The sequence below is a fragment of the Lactuca virosa genome, chromosome 6, assembly GCF_052849685.1.
Source record: "Lactuca virosa cultivar CGN04683 chromosome 6, Lactuca_virosa_CGN04683_v6, whole genome shotgun sequence".
NCBI lineage: Eukaryota > Viridiplantae > Streptophyta > Magnoliopsida > Asterales > Asteraceae > Lactuca > Lactuca virosa.
Window position 1 is genome coordinate 23387856 of NC_136431.1, and position 24765 is coordinate 23412620.

Genomic DNA, 24765 nt, shown 5'->3' on the forward strand with positions numbered 1-24765 from the left:
ATTTATTATTTAAAAATGTATTACTTCTATTTAGTATTTATATACATTTGAAAGCTAATGTACGCCTTTAAAAACGTATTTATATATTAGAAATATATTTATTTGTATTTAGTAGGTATTAATATATATGTATTTCGTATAAAAATATATTGTATACATATAAATATAGAAATATCTATTTATAAGGTTTATATTGAATAAAAGATATAATTATATGTATTTGTACATATTTATATGGTAAAATACATATAAACAAAACATTTTTTTAATTCTTTGGGTGATTCATCAACCAAAACAAAAAAAAAAGTTTTTGGTGTTTGCTTAATAAGTATATTTCATATTTATATGTATATGATAGTTTTTATACAAAATAAATAAATACTTATATCTATTAAATACAATTTAATACAAATAAATATATCTATTAAATACAAACAAAAATATATTTATACATTTAAAAATTTATTTATACATTTACAAATATTTTTATTTAATAATATAAATATGTATTTATTTTGTATAAAAACTATCGTATACATATAAATATGAAATAAATACATATTTATACTTAGTAATATGTATAAATACGTATAATTATATTATTTATACAATATAAACCTTATAAATATGTATTTTTATATTTGTATGTATACAATATATTTTTATATGAAATAAATATATATTTATACCTACTAAATACAAATAAATATATTTTTAATATATAAATACATTTATAAAGGAATACATAGGCTTTCAAATGTATATAAATACTAAATACAAGTATATATATTTTTAAAATTATATTTGAATTAATAAAAATATTTTTATACATTTAAAAATGTATGTATAAAATATTTTTATACACTAAAAAGTGTAATAATAATAATAATAATAATAATAATAATAATAATAATAATCAAAATAATAATCAAAGTAAGGATAAATCCGAACATTTTTGATAACTTAAGGGTAAATCCGAACATTTTTGAAAACTCAAGAGATTTACTGGCATTAGGTAACCGGTAGGTTATCTGGAAACCGATTAAAATGGTATAAATGAACAAATTAAACAAAAAATCCGATTTTATTGGATCTAAAACACGTCCAATGTTAAAACCGACATTTTTGTGAAAACTTAAGGGCTTTTATGTCATTTTCCCATAAAAAAAAAGAAGCTAATAGTTATTTAAAAGTTAATCAATATTTAATTATTATATTTGAAATTTTGATTAAAAGGGTAAATATCAACGAAAAGGGCTAAAGCCTCTAAGCATTACTTCTCTCTCTAATTGTTTAGCCAAGAACAAAGAAAAAAACACAAACACATTATTGGCGTTCACTTTTGGTGCCCAATGGAAGAAATAAATTATATATGGTTCTCGATTGATGGAAGAAATAAATTATATATTGTTTTTATTTAGTGTTATTTTTAAAGTTATTAATATTATTTAGTTTATAAATTACTTAGTTGACTATTTCGGTCATTAATTAAAATATCAATCATCGTTTTGCAAAGTAATATATATATATATATATATATATATATATATATATATATATATATATATATATATATATATATATATATAGGTTTAGGTTCTATGGAAAACAAAAAAACCCTAAAAATCATAAAAATGCATAAAAAAAATACTTAGAGATCACAAAAAATATTTTTGAATTTTTTTTATAAAAAATCACAGGTTTTTGTTAAAATTCGCTGAAAAAAAAAATCATTTTTTTTTTTGTAAAAAAAAAAAAAATTTTCAAAATTTTTTTCACCGATTTTGTATAAAAAGCTGCGATTTTTTCAAAAAAAAATTCAAAAAAAAGTTTTGTGATCTCTAAGTATTTTTTTTATGCATTTTTATGATTTTTAGGGTTTTTTTGTTTTCCAAATAACTCTTCCCTATATATATATATATATATATATATATATATATATATATATATATATATATATATATATATATATATATATATATATGTATATATATATAGATGTTGGTTAAATTGAGAAAATAAAAAATGTTGAGAATGGGGGAATCATTCTCAGCCACTCATTTAATCTAAGCATAAAAAGACACGGTGGCAAACTTGTAAATATGATAATAACCTTTAAGCTCAAATACGTAACTGTATAGAAATAGATAACAATTCAAACCCATTTCTAATCGATCGTTCATCATCCAAATTTCTCCTCCAACCTTCAACAATCATCCAGATTTCTTCAATTAAACCATCATCAACATCATCCAGTGTTAATCAATCATCGATCTTCGTCAATAACATGTTTATCAACACGATTCAACAGTTAACAACAAAAATTCGTTTTTGGTTCTTTTAATCTAACCTTCAATTCTGCTTGCATACGATCAGATCTTCAACATCTACGATTAATTATACTCCCAGCGTCATTAGATCAACATCATCGATAATCAACAAAAAATCCACTTCATATCATTCATTCAACATCGATTGTCAAATAAAACTTCAAACTTGAGGTTAGAAAAAGATCAAATCGTTTTTTTTTTTTGAAAAAATTCATATAATTCTCTATCAATCTACTATTTTGTAAGATTTAAATAGTCAAAGTATCATGTTTTTAACATTTTTAAAAAAGTTAAATTTTATGTGTTCCAACTGTTTGATGAAATGCATAAACTAAATTATCACGTTATATTCATATATGAATATGTTTTCTCACCTGAATCAATATATGATTATTAAAACAAAAAAACAAATATGCAAGTCTGTATGTTATTCATATGTGAATAACATATAAAAATTATATATATATATTTGTGAAAATACCTTGTAATATTCATATGTGAATATACTGTGTAATATTCATAAGTGAATATATCATCTAATATTCACAAGTGAATATACTATGTAATATTCACATATGATATACCATGTAATACTATGTAATATTCAGATATGAAAATATTATCTAATATTCATAAGTGAATATACCATCTAATATTCACAAGTGAATATACTATGTAATATTCACAAGTGAATGCATTGTCTAATATTTAAATATGAATATACTATGTTTATTATATGTTATATTCATATATGAATGATACTTAAATTGTAAAAAAAATTAATCATAGTTTTTATTCATAATTGAATAACGAATGTACTGTAGTAAAAACCTGATTCATTTTTATTCACTTATGAATAACGATAGCTGAAAATATAAAAAAAAAATTATTTTATCTTAAAACTATATCAATATGGATGTCTATTTGTAGAGAATAACAAATCATGAATTTTGGTATATTTAAAATCATTTTTCGATAAAAATAGCTTCTTAAAAATTAAAAAAAAACGAAAAAACTATGTTTTTGTATATATTAAGGTAATGCTTAGCATAATTTAAGGAAACATGTTTTGTTGGAAAACACATATCTATTCCTTTCCCATTTCCGCTGGTACGACGGAGGCTTTTGCGGCAAAAATAAATGAGTGGCTGAGAATGATTCCCCCATTCTCAACCTTTTTTTTCTCAATTGAACCCTCATCTTTCTCTATCTCTCTCTCTCTCTCTCTCTCTCTCTCTATATATATATATATATATATATATATATATATATATATATATATATATATATATATATATATATATATATATATATATAGTTAGGTTATTGTGTTTTTTAGATTTATTGTGTGTTAAAATGCACCATTAAAAATTTCGTAAAATTAAATAATTATTTAATTAAATAAATATAGATATTAAATGATTTCCATAATTGTATGTATATTATATGATATCCATAATTATAATTCTTCTTTTATGGAAACTAATTAAATTCGTCATTAATGTTAGCAATAACATTCTTTCAGAATGAATTCGTATTTAGGTTTTTATGTATGGATTCGTGTTTTGTTTCAGGACACACTCACTCTCATTCAGGTAGAATACAATCTTATTCTTCTTGATACGAATTCATTCTGAAAGAATACTATTGTTGACATTAATAACGAATTTAATTAATTTCCATAAAAAAAGAATTATATTTATATATATATCATTTAATATACATATAATTATGGAAATCCTTTAATATCTATCTTTATTTGATTAAATAATAATTTAATTTTTATTAAATTCTTATTGGTACATTCTTGCACATAATAGATGTGAGAAACATTTGAACTTATCTCTCTCTCTCTCTCTCTCTCTCTCTCTCTATATATATATATATATATATATATATATATATATATATATATATATATATATATATATATATATATATATATATATATAGGTGCATTCTTGCACACAATAGATGTGAGAAACATTTGAACCTATCTCTCTCTCTCTCTCTCTCTCTCTCTCTCTCTATATATATATATATATATATATATATATATATATATATATATATTATCATTTTATGTTATTTTTAATTATTATTATTCTTATTAATTAATTTAAACCCACTTATATTAAAATTTTCAATTACTTTTGAAAATAATTTTTTTAAATATTTTTTTATTTAGGTTTTATATTTTAAACATTAAACCTTTTTAACTATTTTAAAAGTAATATTTGAACATTTTTAAAGTTTATTAGACATTTTAATTTAGGTTTTGGATTAAACATCATATTTAAATTAACAAATAAACTTTCAAGACACAGAAGAGTTGTATTATTAATCAACAATCAAATGGAGGTTACAAATTACTTACAAGTGACCAAAATGAAGAAACAAAGTCATTTATCTTCAAAGAAATAGCTAGAGAGAAGAATAGTAAAACACGCCTTAAGATGACTAAATTTTTGTATGTAAAGAAAATCCATTAAAAGAATCGCTACTTGGGTGTTACTTCAAGTATCCATTTCGGTAAAAACCACCACTTCAAGTACTGGCAACCAAGTGACCGAAAAATGGCTAATGTAGTCCGATTCACAAAACTCAAATCATGGCTACTTGAAGTTGTCGACAAGTGGCTAACATGAGATGATTTTGAGATGTCTAAAATTATTCCTATGATTTTTCAAATTTTCAAATGGTTGTGTATACGAAACTTTGTGTATCACCAAAAAACAACATATTCGTGAGGAATTAATATCACCATTTTCCCATGTAATTGTTATTAGTTTCATATTAAAGAACCTCGTTATAAACTTGTAGCCTACACTTGTTATTCGTGATGATTAAACTAACATCTATTAAAAAAATATTCTTCTGATAATCGATGGTATAATTGAGTAAATATGGTGGATAAATTCCTAACAAATAAGGGATCTATTAAAAGAGGTATATATGGACATTACACTTTAAATATCTAACAGCTAGGCTATCTTCTAGAGGTCCATGAAACTTTTCTCACCCATATAAATATAGATATAAATTGAAATCACATGTTTACTTGTCTACGAAGAAATAAAATAGAGTTTTATAAGATTTATTTTCTAAAATATCAGAAGGGCTAACCGGAGTGGGGGTTAATTCACGCGTGAGATCCTATGTGGCAAGCCAACCCACGCGTGAACACCATCCCTGACTTCGTGGGTTGGCTATGAAGTGATTGCCAAGACGCATGAAGACGAGTGAAGTGATTGCTAATGGTTATGACAATTTCCATTTTCTCTCTTTTTCTCTCCTCTTTTTTGCTTCTTCAATACCAAGTTACCAACCCACCGGTGAACACCATTTTCACAACCTAATGGGTTTGTTGTCGAATGCTAAAATACCTATGTGATGCTGAATTGGCAGGTGGTTTGGCTGTGACCACTCCCTACAACCTAATAAGTGACGTGTTTTATCAGCACATCACCTTGTTTTTTGTTTTTTGAGTTATCTAATCTTCCTATAGTAATAAAAGAATAGTTATTAGTGTCATTTTTTATTTTCTCATAATTTATGTTTTCTTTTCAAATGCTCTATAAAAATTACACTTATAATTTTCTCATTATTTTTTATTTTTTAAAAAGTATTGATATTGATAATAAATTAGACAATTATTTATTTGATCCCTGATTTTTATGAGAAATTTAAATTTGTCTTGAATAAGTTTAGTTATAATTACTGATAATTAATTGTTTTTCTATATTGAAAATCCTACAAAATCATGTTTAATTAATAACTTATTGAAAATAATTAACTAATAATTATGAGTTTTTACTATAAAAAATTAATTATTTTTGTAATCGTGGTTCTCACAGGCTATAAATTAGTATTGGATATATGTTTGTGATATTTTGGGTTATATGGTATTTATTTTGTACGACATGCATGTCGTTCAAATTTTTCAATGTAAATTTCTTTTTTAATTTGTAAAATTAGATTATAAAGTTCAAGATTAAAAGCAATCAAAGTATCAAACAAGAGTCATGACAATTGAAGTCTTGGCAAATGCCCATTCGAACTTCTCAATGATGATGCCCTTTATAAAGACATCGCATAATGTTTTTTTTTCTTTTTTTAAATGCCCATGTTATTCCGGATGTTGGATCACATAAAAATGTATAGGAATGCCAACTCTTCTTCCAACTTGAACTTTTTAGTAAATCCCCTTGTTGCATCATTATCAAGATTCTTGTTTAACCCTAAGGCTAGCAAATTGGGGTTAGGTAGTTCAAAACATTATTGCTTAGAGGCTCGACCATATAGAAATTTTTTTAAGAGGAAACATTTCTCAGGCAACTGGTACATCATACATGTCAAAATTAATTAATTCTTCATCAACTCCATAGAGAGTGTAAATTATAGATATTAATTTTTGTTTTTCCAGTTTTCAAGAAAAATCTCCCTAAACGATTCGAAATTGAATTCGGGGCATCATCATTTCCAATAACTAACACATAGAAATCGGTTGGAAATACTTATCCATTCACTTGAACCAACACGTCGTCAAGTACATATATTGGGTGTACTATGGAACAATCATCCAACTAGATGATTACACAAGTTCTCTTCAATGGTCCGACATTGGATGTTTTAAAAATGGAATATGGTAGGACATTGATATAGGAATTAAGGTCTATAATGGATCTAAGGACATTAAGATTCCCTAATTTTTAAGGAACCGTAAAAACACCTAAATCCTTGAACTTTGGGGAAATCGTTTTGTAAAACCGCCGAAGTATTTCGCCCACGTTTAAGGTCTCATTATATTTTAACTTCTTCAATATGAAAAGTTCCTAAATGAAATTTTCATACAAAGTAAACTTGTTTATTATCATCAAGTAAATTGATGTTTACCCAACCTTATAAAAGGGGACCATGGCTTCTCTCTCTCTCTCTCTCTCTCTCTCTCTCTCTCTATATATATATATATATATATATATATATATATATATATATATATATATATATATATATATCATTAATATAGAAGTGAAAAGGAGATGAGTGATATTTACCTCATTTTCAAATGTCTTCATTTGCTTTGGAGCTTCTTTCATTATACCGTCTTTTTTTTCCAACCACGATCTAATCTTACTCCTCTTCTGGCATGCTCGGGCATTTGTGTTCATTCCTCTTTTCTTAAGGTGATAACACACATGTTATGCTTTGGATATTCCCATCGACCTAATGAGTTGACACATTTGTTGTTGATGTGTGTGTGTGTGTGTGTGTGTGTATATATATATATTATGTTTTAAATTTATAAAATCTAATCTATCGTAACTAAACTAATACACATTACAGGCAGTGAACCTGACCATGTAGCAATACAGTTTTGGTAAGACCAGGTGTCGATCACATGGAGAAGGGGAATTAAATTCAGATAAATTCAAATGATAATTAAACTATAAACAAGAAAATAAATGAGGAATTTTGATTCAATTCAACTAAACAAACAAAGCTAGAGAATAGATTTGGAGACATAAAAGATAAAGATGTTTTCACATAGATTTTGATATCGCCTTCAGATATGGTGGATTCCAATTGAGTGCAACGAATATTAATTAACATTAGTTATCTTGATTGATTAACTAAATCATAGAATTATAAAGTCAATTAATACAATGGTCATGCAATTAACTATCTAAACAGTTATAATTAAGTTTGTATTATGAGAGATTTGATATAGGAATTAATTTCAATGGTCATGAAAGTCAATTATTAGCATAAGTTGTTCACAAATGCTTCTTACGCATGTAAGTTTACGATTCTATCATCTAACCCTAGTTTTCGTCAAACACTAGTCCTAACAGTTTGTTGTTCATAAAAGAATTAAGATTCAAGTTAATACAACTAAATTGGTGTTGGAATAGTGTCTAATGTCATAACTAATTGGTAAGATTATCCATTAGTAGCAGTGTCCTTTTGGGGGTGCCCTCAACGACCCAAATAGTATTTGAATGTTATTGGAGAGAAATACAAATAGTTCATTACTTATTCATGTGATGATTTTTAATTTGGAACTAATTAGAATTAATCCATAATTAATTTGTGCTAATTAAAAGGTGTAGGGAGTGAATGTTAATTGTTCAATAGTTGAATAGCTGGAACATTATAGATCCTTATGGAGGTGGACGAAATTCCTAAGGGATAAGCCCTTGAATTTTCTTCCAAGGCTATGGATATGGAAAGGATTTGAATTCTGGATTATATTGGATTATTTAATTATTCAAATCTGTTTTCTTTTCAAGCAACCAAAAAGTATAAATACCCCATCCGCACTCCTAGAATTCGTCCGACTTTACTATTTTAGAGTTTCTCTTCTCTCTTTATTAATCCTTAGTCAATATATGTTGTTCTAAGGGTTGATTTATTACATTCAATAATTTGGTATTGTTGGGTGTGAACCATTAAAGGCAATCTACTTTGGTTGTTATCTTCCTAGGCTTGTTGGAATTCGATCAACATCAAAGCTTCTTCAAGCAAATTGGTTTTGCTAAAGGTTAGTAATTTTTATCCCTCTTTTAGTTGTTCATATTATTTAGGTTAAGATACTTGTAGGTTTTAGTTGATTGTTTGCCTAAGATTAAAATTGTTTGTTTCTGATGTCATGCGATAATCTATGAAGTATATAGAAAATGTTTCAGTCGTATCAAAGCATTGCTTAAATGATATTTGCACTACATAAAGCTTGAAATTACATTGTGTTTATCATGTTCTTGAGAAAAATCGAAAATAATGATATAGTTAGGTGTAAATCAAAATTTTGAGACATTGTGTTGAACATAAACCTCAACAACAATTTTCTATTTTGTTCTTTCGTGCAATTTTCGTGTTATATTTTCCTAACAATCTTAAAACAAAATTTGTTTGTACGAAACAATGAAAAAGAAAAGAAATTCCTTTCTATTTTATGATTATGGTTCTTACCAAAATGAATACAATTTGTTTCCCTTCACGGTTTTAGATTTTGTTTTTAGAAATCGTTTTCTAAGATGATTTCTGATTTTCTGTTTGGTATCAATTAACAAAACGGTTATTATTTTTTGCTTTTGTTTTCAAAAATCATTTTCTAAAATAGATTTTAGAATCGTTTTCTGGAAAAGACACCCCTCAACAGTTTAGTTCTCAATAATCTTGTTTGGTTTTTAGTAAACTGTTTAATATTTGGTATCTACTAAAATTGTAGGTTTCTCTTTATAGCATGACTGTTGAAAGCTATCAACCAAAGCCTACTAGTACTCCTAATTCCCAAGGAGCTCCAACGATGACCATGTCGTTCAATCATGCGGAGAAGTCATAAAATTTTCTCGGACTGCACTTTAAAAGGTGGTAGCAGAAGATGTTCTTCTACCTAACTACCTTGAATCTTGCAAGATTCTTGACTCGAGAGGTTCCAAGGATGTCCGAAGGAGAAGGAATTATGTTCTTATACAAGCCTCAATAGCACTCAAAGCCTAAAGTGTTGCCACTTTTTAAGCTAGTTAGGTAGAAGAACATCTTATACTGCCACTTTTTAAAGTGTTACCCGAAAAACTTTTTCGGCTTGTCTGCATGATTGACCGACATGGTCATCGATGGAACTCCTTGGGAATTAAGAGTACCAGTAGGCTTTGGTTGAGACTTGAGAGCTTTCAATAATCATACTACAAAGAGAAACCAACAATTTTAGTAGAACCCAAATATTAAACAGTTTAGTAAAAACCAAACAAGATTATTGATAACTAAACAAGATTATTGAGAACTAAACCGTTGAGGAATGTCTTTTCCAAAAAATGATTCAGAAAATTGTTTTAGAAAATTATTTTTGAATACAGAAGCAGAAAGAATAAACGTTTTATTGTTAATTGATACCTAACAGAAAATCAGAAACTGTTTTAGAAAATGATTTTTGAAAACAGATCTAAAACTGTAAAGGAAAAAAAGTGTTCTCGTTTTTGTAGAACCGTAAGCAGAAAACATAAAGAATTTTTTTTCTTTCAATTGTTCGGTTCGTACAAACGAATTTTGTTTTAAGATTGTAATGAAAATATAACACGAAAATTGCACGAAAGAACGAAATAGAAAATTGTTGTTGAGGCTTGTGTTTAACACGGTGTTTTTAAAACAAATTCGTCCGATATGAGTGTTTGTTTCCCAGGATACAGTAGTGGAAAAACAATTCTTCAAGATCGCCGACTTTTGTATACTGAGATATTTCAACTTGGTTAAAATGGTGAGTTGCATTAGAAAGCACAATGCAAACTCTAAGTGCATTCGTGGGGGAAGTGTCAATTAAAATCTCGACACAATAAATCCTCCAAAACAAAATGATTTGCTCAAGAAATGTCTACAACAATATGGCACCACATAAGTATTTATGTAAATGGAGTTTATGGAGAATATATTGCAAACGCAACACCAAGTTTATGAGATCTGTAAAACGATCAAGTCTAAGGATTCTTGTTGATATCATTTCTTCCATTGAGGCAACCTCTGGATCCGAACCTGCAAATGTTACTGAAACCCTAGTTACAAGATTTCCAACTTCCATATCCAATAAGATGAAGATAATTTATCAATGCATACCTTGCCGGAGTTTTCTTTGTTTCCGACTATGGTCTGGCAAGCTAACCTCCATGATTCCGGTTTCTGCATAAATAAATTACCAACACATTTATTCAGGTATGCAGCAGGTTCGTTATCGATGCTAATAAACATGGAGAATTGAGAAACGAAACCTTTTTCAAGTATTTGAGTTCTGTATTTGTTCTCTCATTTAAAAGCTCCTTTCCTTCTACAACCTGTAAATGTATTATAAGAATAAACAAAGAAAAACCGATTAATGAAATTTGCTACAAGATTTACCTCCACGATGCAAGTGCCACAGCTTCCGCCACCACCGCAGTTCATTACCTTTCCCTTTCCAAAACAAATTCAAACTCGAATGCTCGATTATCATGGCACAAGTCATAAATGCAAGTTTCTCTGTGTGTTTTGTGTGTGAGGATGCGAATTGGTATGGTGTAAAGTAACATACATACGTGCCGTAGAGTTCGATTTTGTTATCCGCCATTATTGTTCTTAGGAGCTTCTCTCCGCTCGCTGCCGCCGCTCTGTCCACCGGATACTTCCCATCGTCACCAGGCTTTGGCTTCATTTCATCACCAACGACATCATAAAAACTATTTTATTCATAAATTGCAGCACAAAAACATGATTGATGAATTAAAAAGTAAAATAACTGCCAATGAATTTGAGTTACCCCTAAGAATTCGAGCTCGATTTCAGGCGTGGTTGTCGGTGGTTCTTCAGTAGAATTGCTGACGGCAAAGGACAACGTCGGTCTCTTTCTGTTGAAAGATATGACGGAGTTTGAGAAACCACTGCTAACAATGGTGATCTCCGGTGATCGGAGGGGCAACGGGGACAATTTCACGGCGAATGCCATATCTTTCTTCTTCGGTTTTGCTTGTGGTCTTTCTGTGACCACACTTTTTATTTTTGTGTAAAGTATTTGAAAACTTTTGCGTAAACCCCTGGACTTATAGATAGCTGTAAATTCGCCCTTAATCTTATAAAAGTTCTCCTATAGACCCTCAATTTTATGAAAGTTGACACTAACTGCCAACTGCCAAGCACCAAGGTTTGGACCGTTTGGTCGAGGCTAAAGGGGTCAAAGTAGTAAAATCTTGAGATGAGCATAATCAATGCTATATTCCGATAGAGTCTTCCGGTATACATTTCACGTGCCATGCTCGTGATTGATATGACAAAGTGGTGGGTATAATTTATGGTAGATTGTGGTGGAATGTGATCATCACCACAATTAACCACGTCTAATTATATTTTCTATCTTTTTATCTTTTTATTTACATTTTAAATAATTAAAAATATATATATTATTTAAATAATAAAAATAAAATAAAAAGAATATGATAATGTGGGGTGATTAATATATTAACCTAATATAATTTTGTGTAGTTACTAGTTAGTGTTATCCATACCGATGGCCTAACAAGAAAAGGTTTTGAAGACCAACTCCAAACGGATAAACAAAAATTATATTTTACTACAAGTGACGATTAAACTCAACATAAATAATAGAACCGAATAACAACTTCTATATTTAATGAAACACATTCGTTACACAAACATTTTTGTTTAAACTTATACATTTTTAGCTAGTTTCTTACTTTTAAGGACTACGTATAATTAATGCATTAGAGTTTATGATATTTAAATATATTTTTAGTGTAAAGTTTTAGTATGTATTCGGTGTTAAAAAAAGAAAGTGTAAATTTTGTACAAATAGTGTCAAAGAGAGTTTTAGTGTAAATTTTACATAAATATAATGTAATTTTGAGTGTCAGGTAGGGATGGCAAAAAGCCCCATACCCGATGGGGAACCCGAAACCCGCACCCGTTTTGACCGGGGAATCCCCAAGTTGACCGGGGATGGGGACGGGGATGGGGAATCCCCGAATAAAAAAGTGGGGAAGAGGATGGGGATGGGGATACCCCTAATCCCCGACCCTGGACCCGCCCCCCGATATATATATTAATATATAAAAGTAATACAAAACATATATTTATAGTACAATTTACAATACATAGAATTTTATCCAAGTAACCTAACTCATTAGTAATTACTTGGTTGAAATTATACTTTGTTTTTCTTTTTATCTTATTTAAACTCATGTATAATTTTTTTGTATTTTGTCCATCTATTTTACCTCAAATATCACTCTGATAATTTTTTCTACTTGATTTCTCATGTATATATTTAAATATGATAGAAAAATTTTTTATATTTTTTATGCAATCTATATATTTTTTTATATTTTGTAAAATCTTTAAATTTATGCTGGTAAAATTGAAATTTAAATGTTTTCTTTACATAAAATTTTTCATATTAAAAGTGAAAAAAAAATCTCCGATTTCCTGTTGGGGATCCCCAATCCCCGTTGGGGGTGGGGATGGGGGTTTATCTATATTCCCCGGTGGGGATGGGGATGGGGATTGGAATGAGTATTCAGGGATGGGGATGTGGATTGGGGTCCCCTGTAAAACCCGCCCCCGTTGCGATCTCTAGTGTCAGGGTTTAATCCGAAACAACCAAAATTGTCGCCCTTTGACCTTTTTGGTTTTTTGACTTATAAAAAATTGTAAGGACATCTTTTGCCATTAAATCATGCCATAGGAACTTCTTTTGTAATAAGATTCCTTTAGTAACCCAAAAAAAAAAATACCACATGGGCAATTTTTAATATGGTTACAAGATTTTAATTATTATGAGCGATGAATCTTCCTCCAAGGAATATTGAATACACAGGCCGTGTTACATGTTAAGACCACAACATAGATTGATACATGAGAAAGATAGGCAAAATGCAAGACTCAAAAGTTACATCTTATGATCTTATACTTATTATGATACAAAGTTATGCACACTTTATACCAACCGGAAATTCACAATATTATAGGAGTTTAGCCTCAATCTCCTCCAAAGTCAGCCCTTTTGTTTCTGGTACAATGAAGAAAATGAAAACCAGAGACAACACTGCTATCCCTCCAAATATGAAGAACAGTATGCCAGCCCCAAGCAACGTCTAAAAAATAGTTATAACAAACACATTAAAAAACAGGAAAAATATAATCATTTAAAGAAAAAAAAACATTTTTTACCTCTAATGGAGAAAATGCAAATGTGACAATTGCATTGGCGCCAAAATTCACGAGGACTGCTATACTTAATCCACGTCCACGTAGGCGTAATGGGAAGATCTCGGATATCATCAACCATCCAATGGGACCAAAAGATATCTGCAAATTAATATTTTTATAAATTTATATAGAAATGAAGTGAACATTAACAGATACTAATTTATTTATTTATATACCTGATAACATCCAACATATAGAAGCAATGCAACAACAGCCACTGTGGGTATGTTACCAAGGTAAGTGTAGAATGATCCCAACAGAAATAATGAGACTACCTGCAACATAACATAACATGATATATAATTAATTAATTTTAATTACAACTTGTGTAATTTGAATTAAAATCTTAATGTGTAAAATTATAATGAAAAATTACGATGCCAGAAACTCCGCCAAGAAGCAAGGGTCTCCTTCCTACTTTGTCAACAACCATAACAGCTACACCAGTCATGATTAACTGCAAAAGGTAAGGAGAAGAAATTATCAGTTAAGAATCTTATGGCGGAATTGGAATTCGAGATTCCATTCCATTGTGTGTTTGGTTGCCAAATGGGTGGAAATCAATTCCGTCAGATTCCTTCATGTTTAATGCTCTCGCCATTCGTAATTCAATTCTGTTCTTCCTTTTTTTAATTAAAACAACAAAATACCCTGTTTATATATATTGAAGTGGATAAAACTAAAAAAATGATTGTTTATTGAATTCCATTCCATTTCCTGCCAACTAAACACGTGACAAATTACAATTCATTGAGATTCCATTTCGTAGGGGAGGATGGAATCATGGAAGGAATTGAATGACATTCTTCTTTCTATTTTTTTCCTCTTAAAGACACCAAAATGCCCTTATTATATATAGAAGTAAATAAAGATTAAAAAAAAAAACAAAGAAAACAAAACAAGTATTTAATTCTTATTATGAATTTCATCTATTTGCTGCCAACCAAACAAGTGACAAATTATACTTCCATCAGATTCCATTTCCTAGGGGTGGATGGAAGGAATTCAATTCCATCCTTCCTTTTTTTTAAGTAAAACACAGAAATACCCTTATTATATGTATATTGAAGTAAATAAAAATTTTAAATTTTATTATAAGCAGAAATTTAAAGTTATTTAAGTTTTATTATGGGATTCCTGCCAACCAAAAGCATGACAAATTCCATTCTACAAACCAAATACCGATGAAATATCTTTGAAATTTCAAATATGTACTATTTACTTTTGGGAGAGAGAGAGAGAGAGAGAGAGAGAGAGAGAGAGAGAGAGAGAGAGAGAGTCCACCTTTAACAAACCAAGTAGAATGGAAGCCCTTGTTGCATCCGAAGCAGCAGCAAACCCTGCAGTCTATACAATCATAGCAATTCAGGAACAAAAACATGTTTTAAAAATTTAAAAGATAAAAATCAAAGGTTTCCAAATTCTATCTTCTTTTATAACACCAAATTCAACAATCATATACCTGGAAAATCGATGCAGCATAGTACAATACGCTAGGTTGACCTGTTATCTGCCATACAAGAGTGACACATGTCACACATCTAAGCTTTGAAAAAAGAAGCCAATGCTCTTCAATGTAAATTTACCTGCTGGAACAAGACTAAACCTGCACCAATAATCAGGGCTTTCAAGCATTTCCCCTGAAACATCTCCCCAAATGTAGCTTCATTTTCCTCACTGATATAAGATAACTCAACAAGAATCTCTTCAACTTCTTGAGATGCTGAGTCATCCATGGCTTCTTCACCTCTAAGCCTACGTAAGCAATATATCGCGTATTCACGTAGGTCCCGCATATCGCCTTTTCCTTGTATTGCGCGTAGGAGAATCCATCTTGGTGAAGCAGGTAGCCACCACATTCCAATAACCATAACCACTCCAAAAGGAGTAGCAGTTGCATACATATATCGCCAACCACCTTTCACATCAACCAACAGGCTTCCAACCACATAACCTAACTGCAATAACATGAACATATTTGATTTGATGGGAAATGAATGGAATGATAAACAAAAGTGATATTTTATTATGAAAGATCCCAGAGAAAGATGAACTACTTACAACCATTCCTGACACAATGAAAAATTCTTTCAGGGATATCAATCGACCTCTTATTTGACTTACAGCTGTCTCAGCAATGTACATTGGAGCAGCATGCATTGCCTATATAGGAAAACAGCTGGAATTATAAACATTCTGCACCATTTTGCTTCATGTTAACATACAAGGAATCCTCATAAAAAGTATAAATGTAGTATGGTAGCTTCATATCTTACCAATCCAATGCCTATACCATATACAATACGCCCAATCACCATAATTGCAAAAGTCGGTGCGAGTGTTGTTATCAGAGCACCAATAATATACGATGCAGCTGACACCATCAGCTCCCTCCTCCTTCCTTAAATAAATATTAAATACAAACTCAGTACTTATTATCAAGACAAGTAAACAGGTATGCTTATGAATTTGAAACTTCAAGTCTTCAAATTAGAATCATTGCTAACCTAGAAAGTCAGCAACATTAAAAGCCAATATGGAACCAAGCAAAGCTCCATACAGTGAACCACTGGTCTGTGATGACCCAAAGCAAGAAGAAAGATTAGTTGTCTGTAATGTGAAAGAAAAACGCATGGCATTAAGGAGTAAGGAATTTATAAACTTACAATAAGACCAATTTGCACAGAGGACAAGTCATACCATGAGACACCACTGGATGTAGGTGACTGCAGCATTTTACAAATACAGTACACAATGAGACAATGAAGAAACAGAAGAGATAGAAATAGAAATGAAAATCACTTTTATAAAAATTCACTAAAAAGATACCTTGATGTTGATTGTAGCAGAAGAGGTGGCACCGATGTCAAAGCCATATAACAGGCCTCCAAGAGCAGGGAAAAAAAACCTGAGATTATTGAGTCATTCATCACTATGAGAAATTTATCACTACTATAATGAAAATGAAAGATTGATGATGTAGATAACTCTGGCATTTTCTATCACAGAAAATTAGTCACTCAAATAAATGACACATTAGTTGTCCAACTGCAAGACATAAAGGCAGTACAGCACACCCTTCATTTCTACATGTCCATGTATTAGTTACAAAAACTTATAACCATGATATTTTTCCTCTACACATAACAAAAAGAGGAGAATCAATTTTCTTTCAATATTGAATCTGTATGTTCAGATTCAGAATCAATACAACAGTGCAACAATTTAACACCCATGTTCACCTATTGGTATTGTTTGTTACAAAGTTCATTATCTCTGTCAAAATTTATCCAGTATGCTACAGATGCAGCAATTAATCGGAATTTAACACATCTGCCTTAAATGTGGATGTTGGATGTGTTCTTTAGCACCTAGGAATAGTAACTAGCACCTCAAATTTTGCAATTGTGTATAGTTGTTTCCAGGGAGAAATTCCAGGGATCCTGAGTGTTTTCTCAAATCTTAACATCAATTAAAAAATGTAATGAAGTCAAAACAGTCTGGAGATCTTGTTATTCGGTTGAAAACAACACATCATGACCTAAAGAATTCATTAGCAATGGCCTACAAAATATAGACCCTTGCTCTGTCGAATCACTAAACTTATACGACAGGAAAAGTTCAAAATCACAATAGCATCTGCAACAGCAGCATAGACTTCAAAATCGAAAACGTCATATAGATACATGGATCAAAATACGAACAGCATCAAATTGGGCGGTTTGTAAAGAAGAAACTTACGGAAGAACAGCAGCAGCTACCGAGTACCTCTCCGAGTGACGTTGACCGTTGAGTAGACGCACATCAAGGCCCTCAATTTCACCGGATGACTTCCCCGCCTATAAAAGTATAAAATCTCTCACAAATTCCACCGTCATATAGAAAAAGAAAACCTTACATGTGGATCAAAAACAAGTTTACGAAAATAATTTCATGTAAGAGACCTTGCCGATGGATGAGAACGTATGGTGCTGGTGTTCGGGATCGGTGGTGGTTGTGGACGCCATAGCTATGCAGCACGTAGTAGCAGCTTCCTAACCAGAAATACAGTCAAAAAAGAAAAATAGCGGCTAACGAATGAAAGTTGTAATTTTGTTGACCACGCGGATCTTAGTAAAGAAAGTTGTAATTTTGTTGTAAAAAATAAAAATCCTCATTGGAAAAAAGACTTAGGTCTTATTTGATAATTGCTGATTGAAAAAGTACTGAGTGGAAAATGTCTGTCTGGATAAGAAATCCTGACTAATAAGAAACCATGCTCTTTGATTGTATATCTGACTGAATGTGCTGACTGATGAAAAATTATCATTTTACCCTTCTGCTCTATACAGTGATGGATGAGGTTGCTGAAGAATTACAAATACATACAAATTGTCATACAAAATGTAAATTACACACAAATTTTTTTAAATCCAAATAAAAATTATAAAAGGAATCATTATTTTTATAAAGTTATAAATAGATTCATTTTTTTCAACAATTCAAACAATTCTATCATTAACCAGATTCATATTCATATGAAAAGCACCTCGTATAATCATATGATGTTTCGATAACTTTAGCCAACTCCTTATAGAAAGATCTCTTTGAATTGTATGTGTAAACAACAACAATTTAAGAAAAAAGGTAACAAAACCAGAAGAACAAACTGCTTGTCTACACAAACTGCTATTGAGACATTTGTCCAGAGTTATAGAGGGCATTTTATGAAAGGTTAGATTGTTACAATTTACAAGTTAATTTATCATAAAATCTAACAAACAGATTGAGATCAATAGTCACTTACCCTTTATCTTACTCATAAGTGTAAAATCATCACTTGTGATATCATCATCATCATTATCCAATTCTCCCAACTTCCTTTTTTTAACCTGAAGAAACATTTGATGTAAGTTTCGGACCAAAGTGTTGTGGCAATAGCAGTAACATTTATATTACTAAAATACCCTTTCTATGAATTTGAGCAGAGGAATGGTTAACACAGACAAAACATATCCACTTACGAACATAATAGAACTTGTGAAACACATACATGCAATCAATAGAATTTTTTCAATACAGATACATAGAAATTCAATCAAATTTCAGCAGAAAAATTTGTCAAATACACAGTGTAATGTATAAATGTTCGATCATTTATTTGAATTTAAGGTGAAGACTTGTTTCAACATAATTATATATTCGAGTAGAAGAAACCAACAGAACCAGAACTTGCTAAACACGCACACATAAATTCAATCGAATTTGAGCAGTAAAATATGTGAATCATACAGTCAACCCAACATAAAATATAATTAACACCTACATACCAACACACACACGTGAAATAAAAACGAAGTTGGGAGAACTGGATGAAGAATTTAGGGTAGGTCACACGTTTGGAAGTTGGGAGAATTGCAGAAGGATTTAGGGTAGGTCCGATGTTGGTCCGATGTTTAGAAGTTGCAGAAGGTTATTTGATATGCGTGGCTATGGAGACGCTGCAAGAAGGAGAAGAATCGAGGATGAAGTCGCTGAAAGAGGAACAGTAGGGCAAGGGTAAAGATGGAAACGTATCTCGTTTTCTCAGTCAGCTATTTACGCCATACTAACTGAATCAGATGTTTCTTTCCGAGTCAGACCCCCCAAAGTTTCATTATCAAACACCTTTTGTTGACCGAGTCAGCCAAAAACGTCTGACTCGACTCGATCGGACGCATATCAAACAGGTACTTAGGGGGTGTTTGATTAGGAAAAAAATGGTGTTTATTGTTTATTGCTTATTCCCACCACAATAAGCTAAATTTAAATGTTTGGATAAAATCCTTAAAAATCAACTAATTTTAATAAGCATCTCTCCCCTTGCTTATTGCTTATTCCCACCACAAATAAGCTAATAAGCAATAAGCTAACAAGCTATAATCCAAACACCATCTTAATATTTTTTTTATTATTATTATAGCTATAACTTTCTTGTAGAATTATCATTTAACGAGTTTTATAGTTAACTTTGTTATTCATTTTGCAAAATCAGTCCTAAAATTAAGTTTAAATTTCAAATTTGGTTCCTATAATTTGTAAAAAATTACACCACATAGTTTTTAACTTTAATTTTCATTTTTATATATTTTATTTATTTTTGTTTTTTATGTTTATATTTTTTTTATTTTCAGTTTTTTAGATATATACTTTATTTATTTTCATTTTTTAACTTTATTTTTTCAACAATTTGATTTTTTTTTATCTTTTATTTTATGTTTTTTTGAACTTTAGTTCTTTATGGTTTTTTTAATATTTTTATTTATTTTGATTCAAATAAATGAACATGAATTCGATTTAAAATATTATAACAAGTTTTTTTATAGAGACCGACTATTATTATTTCTTTTTTTCTTTCTTTTAGACTATAATCAAATTAAAAAATATTATCTTCAATTTAAACTATTGATATCACGTATACAAGTATGATTTAATTTGCAAGTTATATCACACACTGAAACACTAATTCTCAATAAACAAGTTGTTTGTTTTTTTTAATTTTAATTTTTTCGTAACATAAATAAAGAGCATTAAAGAACAAAAAAATAAAAATAAAAATGAGTTGGACCGAAAGTACAAATATAAATATAATTTTTTATTTACTTGAATAAAAATAAAAAATTATAAAAACTATAAATTACCAAAAATGTAATATACTCTAATATATTTATACATTTTGTATTTTTTGAAAAGGATCAAGAAAAAAGTTAAAAATACAAAAGAAAAATTAAAATATAATATGAAAAAAAATACAAAAAGTGTAAAATATATGAATATATTACAGTAAATAAAAAACAAAAAATAAATAATGTGTGTGTGTGTGTATATATATATATATATATATATATATATATAACAAAAATAAATAAATATATATATATATATATATATAATGTTGGATTAGGTGTCTAAGCTCATAACTATAATTGGTATATACTTGAATTGATAGTAGCACAATCCTTTTGAGTTGCCCTCAAGACTAACAACTAGGAATGATGATTTTGGAGAAAGATGTTGATTTATTAATTTGATTAATAAATTGAAATAAGTAATTTATTAATATATTATTAGAATAATATATTAATTAAAAATAGTAATATGTAATTAATATTTAATCAGAAATTAATTAGAATTAATTTTGGGGTTAAAATAATTAATTAAAAGTGCAGAGACTGAATTGTAATTGTTCAATAGTTGAGCAATAGGCAATCTAGAACCCTCCATGGGCTATGGGCGGTTTTCCTAGAGCCTTAGGGTTTCTAGAATAGTCTCTAATGGATAATCAGGAAAGTGGATAATTACCCGGTTTAAGATTATCTTGGACTTGGACTTATCTAGGGTTTCCTATCTGCACTATAAATAGGGATATAACCCTAATATTTTCGGCCACTTCTTCCTAATGAACCTCAGCCGAAATTTGCCTGCTCTCTCCTTCTCCATAATCTTCTTCAATTGCTAGTGTTGGGTGTGACTCATTAGAGGCGTGACAATTGTGACGCTTGTTCTCAAAGTCTCAACAACACTAAGGATTTGGATTGTTATTGCTATATAACAATCGAAGGTATGTTTTGTAACCCTAACTATATAATTTTTTTATTATATACTAGTGTTTTAGGGTTTCTACATTGTTGTTCACATGATATGTTCAATTAGAGAAAACGTAGATCAATTTTAGGGTTTCATGCACACATAGGATTGTTTGTTATGCTCAAAACCCATTAGTGGTATTAGAGACTGGTTTAGTTTTCTATTGAATTGATATTAATGTGAACTTGAACAATGAGGAGAAAACAAAATCATCATTCTGTTTATCAAACACGTCGTGGAGTTCTTCCAACACGGCGTGTTGGCCTGCGAAATCAACCCAACACGGCGTGGTGATTGCTCACCACGACATGTTAAGCTCTCAGATCCTAAAAATTCGATTTTTTTCAATTATCTCATGGATTGATTAGGATAATTACCTTAATATTGTTTAAATTGGATAAAACTGAATATTTTAAAATGTAATTTGATATCCTTATCTTGAATTCATGATTGGTTTTATTTTTAATTTAATTAATTGAATATTAATTTTGAAATTTTAAAATATAACCTAGTATTTTTGAAAAGTTTTAAAAATACACACTTATATTATATGTAACATTAAAAATCTGATATTACTATATATATATATATATATATATATATATATATATATATATATATATATAAGACAAGTCAGTCGAACCGCTAATACGCCTCATTCATGAAGCCGATCTATAACGGGAGTTTAAGGAAACGACCTATAAAATGACCGTCATTGGGTATCCACTCTTACCCACCGCTCCCTTGATTGGTGGAGGGTCATTAGCCGAACGGGTTTGATAGGACACTTAATCCTCATTAATAAGTATAATGGTCTATAAAGTAACTAAATACATTTTTATAAAATTTTCAATCTTAGTTACTTTAGGAAAAGTGTGAATTTGTATGCTAACCCATGAAATTGCACATTGCACTTTATTGGTCGTTAGTGAGTGTGTGTGGTTAACTGGCACACTAATAGGGACTAATAAAGAGTAGCAATGAGTGTCTCGTAAATTATCATTGATTAATGGAGCGCGTGTGGCTAACCGGCACATTAAAATGAGATGATAAATGACATCGAGAGTACCAAGTTAATTTGCATGGTTATTCACATCTTGTTTGTGATCATCGGTATCCCAGTCACAAATGGAAGAGCATAATGGAGATAAAACATGCCACTGAAAAGTTCAATGATTCTCAAAAGATCTAGGAATTTCATTCAAAACTTAATTCGTTCAAATTTTGTTTTTTATGATGAAATTGGTAAATCGTCATTTACCCACCTTTACATAATTTGCAATTAGATTACGGCATCCATTTTCTATGTTGTAAATTATTTAGTTGGATCCTAGCCTTGATATTTCATTTGGGTGTTATATCGAGGATTGTTATTATCTAACTAAAACTTTCTACTCTTTCAGATGTTTACTCCTACCGATGCTTCTAGTTCCTCTTCCAAAAACAACAACAACTTCTCTCTATTGAACTTTTGCACAAAGGTGAAATTGAATGGCACCAACTACAATGAGTGGATGCGCAATATCAAAATGGTGCTTTGTTTTAAGGATAAAGAGTATGTCCTCGAGAAACCACTCGATGAGATCGATGAAACGAAGGTCACTCCTGAAGAAGTAACTTCCTTCAAGAAACACTACAAGGATGCAAAAAAAGTTGATTGCATCATGGTGGCTACAATGACCCCATAATTACAGAGACACTATGAGGATTACTGGCCGTATGATATGAACAAGGACCTTATGGAAAAGTACCATAAGTGAGCTCGTCAAGAAAATTACAAGGTGGTAAAGTCCCTTATGGAGTACAAGATGAAGGATGGTGAGTTTGTAAGCAACCACGTTTCAAGAATGCAACGATATGTGGATAGGCTCATCAAACTGAATGTGAATTTTGATGAAGAGTTGGCAATCAACATTGTGTTGAAATCTCTGCTAAGTTGTTATGATCAGTTTATATTGACCTATCATCTGAACAACAACGAAACTACTTTATCACAATTGCACAACCTCCTATGAACAACTGAAGCGGGAATGAAGGGAAAAGGTGTTGCCTCCACTCTTGTTGATGCCCCTGTTCTAGCCATTGGTCAAGGGAAAAAGAGTAAAGTTCCTCCCAAGCTGAACTGGAAGGGAAAGTCCCATGTTGGGTCGTCTAGTAGTGGAACCAAAGGAAAGTCCAGTTCCGATGCTCCCCCTGTTTCTGATCCAAAGAAGGCCACTTACTTTTACTGAAATGACAAGGGGCATTGGAAACGAAGTTGCCCAAAATACTTGCAGGATATCAAGGATGGCAAGGTGAAGCCAACCTCGGCAGGTATTTACACTATCTTATCTAAAAATTCATCATATTCTCATTCTTGATCCTTGATACAAGATGTGGTTTTCACATTTGTTCTGATTTGCGGGGGCTAAGAATAAGTGAGGATGTGAAGCATGGAAGGATGAACTTGATCATGGGCAATAAGAGATTTTCACCTGTTACCAAGATTGGAGTTTATAACTTAGTGCTTAATAATGGTGTTAGTCTAGATTTGATGAATTGTTGCTACTCGTCAGAAATGACACGAAACATTATTTCTTTTCATGCATTGTTCAGACAAGGTTTTAGATATTCTTTTGATGATAAGAATAGTTCTATTGCTACTTATAAAAATGGTGTGTTTTATTTTGAAGGTTTACCTTGTGATGGTGTGTATGAAACTGTGATGTGTGTAGATAATTTAGGCAATAGTGTATTTCAAATTGATTCGTCTAATGGTATATACAAAGCATGCTTGTGGCATTGTCGTCATGGACATGTTAACAAGAAACGAATCGCCCAACTCCAAAAGGATGGAGTGTTGGAAACATTTGACTTAAGGTCAGATGATATGTGCAAGTCTTGTTTACTTAGAAAGATGACAAAATCACATTTCACTGGTTCTTGTGAAAGATGTGAAGGATTTTTGGATATCATACACACAGATGTGTGTGGGCCCTTCAGATCCACCACAATGGATATAAATCGATTCTATGTGACTTTTACTGGCGATTATAGCAGGTATGACTATATATACTTAATCTAGCATAAGTCAGAAACCTTT

At 30.2% G+C, this 24765-nt stretch overlaps 2 protein-coding genes across 2 annotated transcripts; both read right to left on the reverse strand.

The window, feature by feature from the left end:
- Window positions 1–10667: 10667 nt before the first annotated feature.
- LOC145120188 (2Fe-2S ferredoxin-like superfamily protein) lies at window positions 10668–11850 on the reverse strand. Its single transcript, XM_079056001.1, has 6 exons — window positions 11617–11850; window positions 11392–11505; window positions 11220–11273; window positions 11093–11155; window positions 10941–11003; window positions 10668–10859 (listed from the first exon to the last, which is right to left on the reverse strand). Exons 1-6 carry the CDS (start codon window positions 11800–11802, stop codon window positions 10824–10826), a joined length of 516 nt encoding a protein of 171 aa, XP_078912127.1. The 5' UTR covers window positions 11803–11850; the 3' UTR covers window positions 10668–10823.
- A 1764-nt stretch (window positions 11851–13614) lies between these two features.
- LOC145120286 (D-xylose-proton symporter-like 2) lies at window positions 13615–18167 on the reverse strand. Its single transcript, XM_079056105.1, has 14 exons — window positions 18023–18167; window positions 17820–17917; window positions 16908–16986; window positions 16745–16804; window positions 16586–16652; window positions 16355–16479; window positions 16140–16241; window positions 15665–16036; window positions 15541–15588; window positions 15363–15425; window positions 14455–14535; window positions 14255–14353; window positions 14040–14177; window positions 13615–13963 (listed from the first exon to the last, which is right to left on the reverse strand). Exons 1-14 carry the CDS (start codon window positions 18083–18085, stop codon window positions 13832–13834), a joined length of 1527 nt encoding a protein of 508 aa, XP_078912231.1. The 5' UTR covers window positions 18086–18167; the 3' UTR covers window positions 13615–13831.
- Window positions 18168–24765: the final 6598 nt, after the last annotated feature.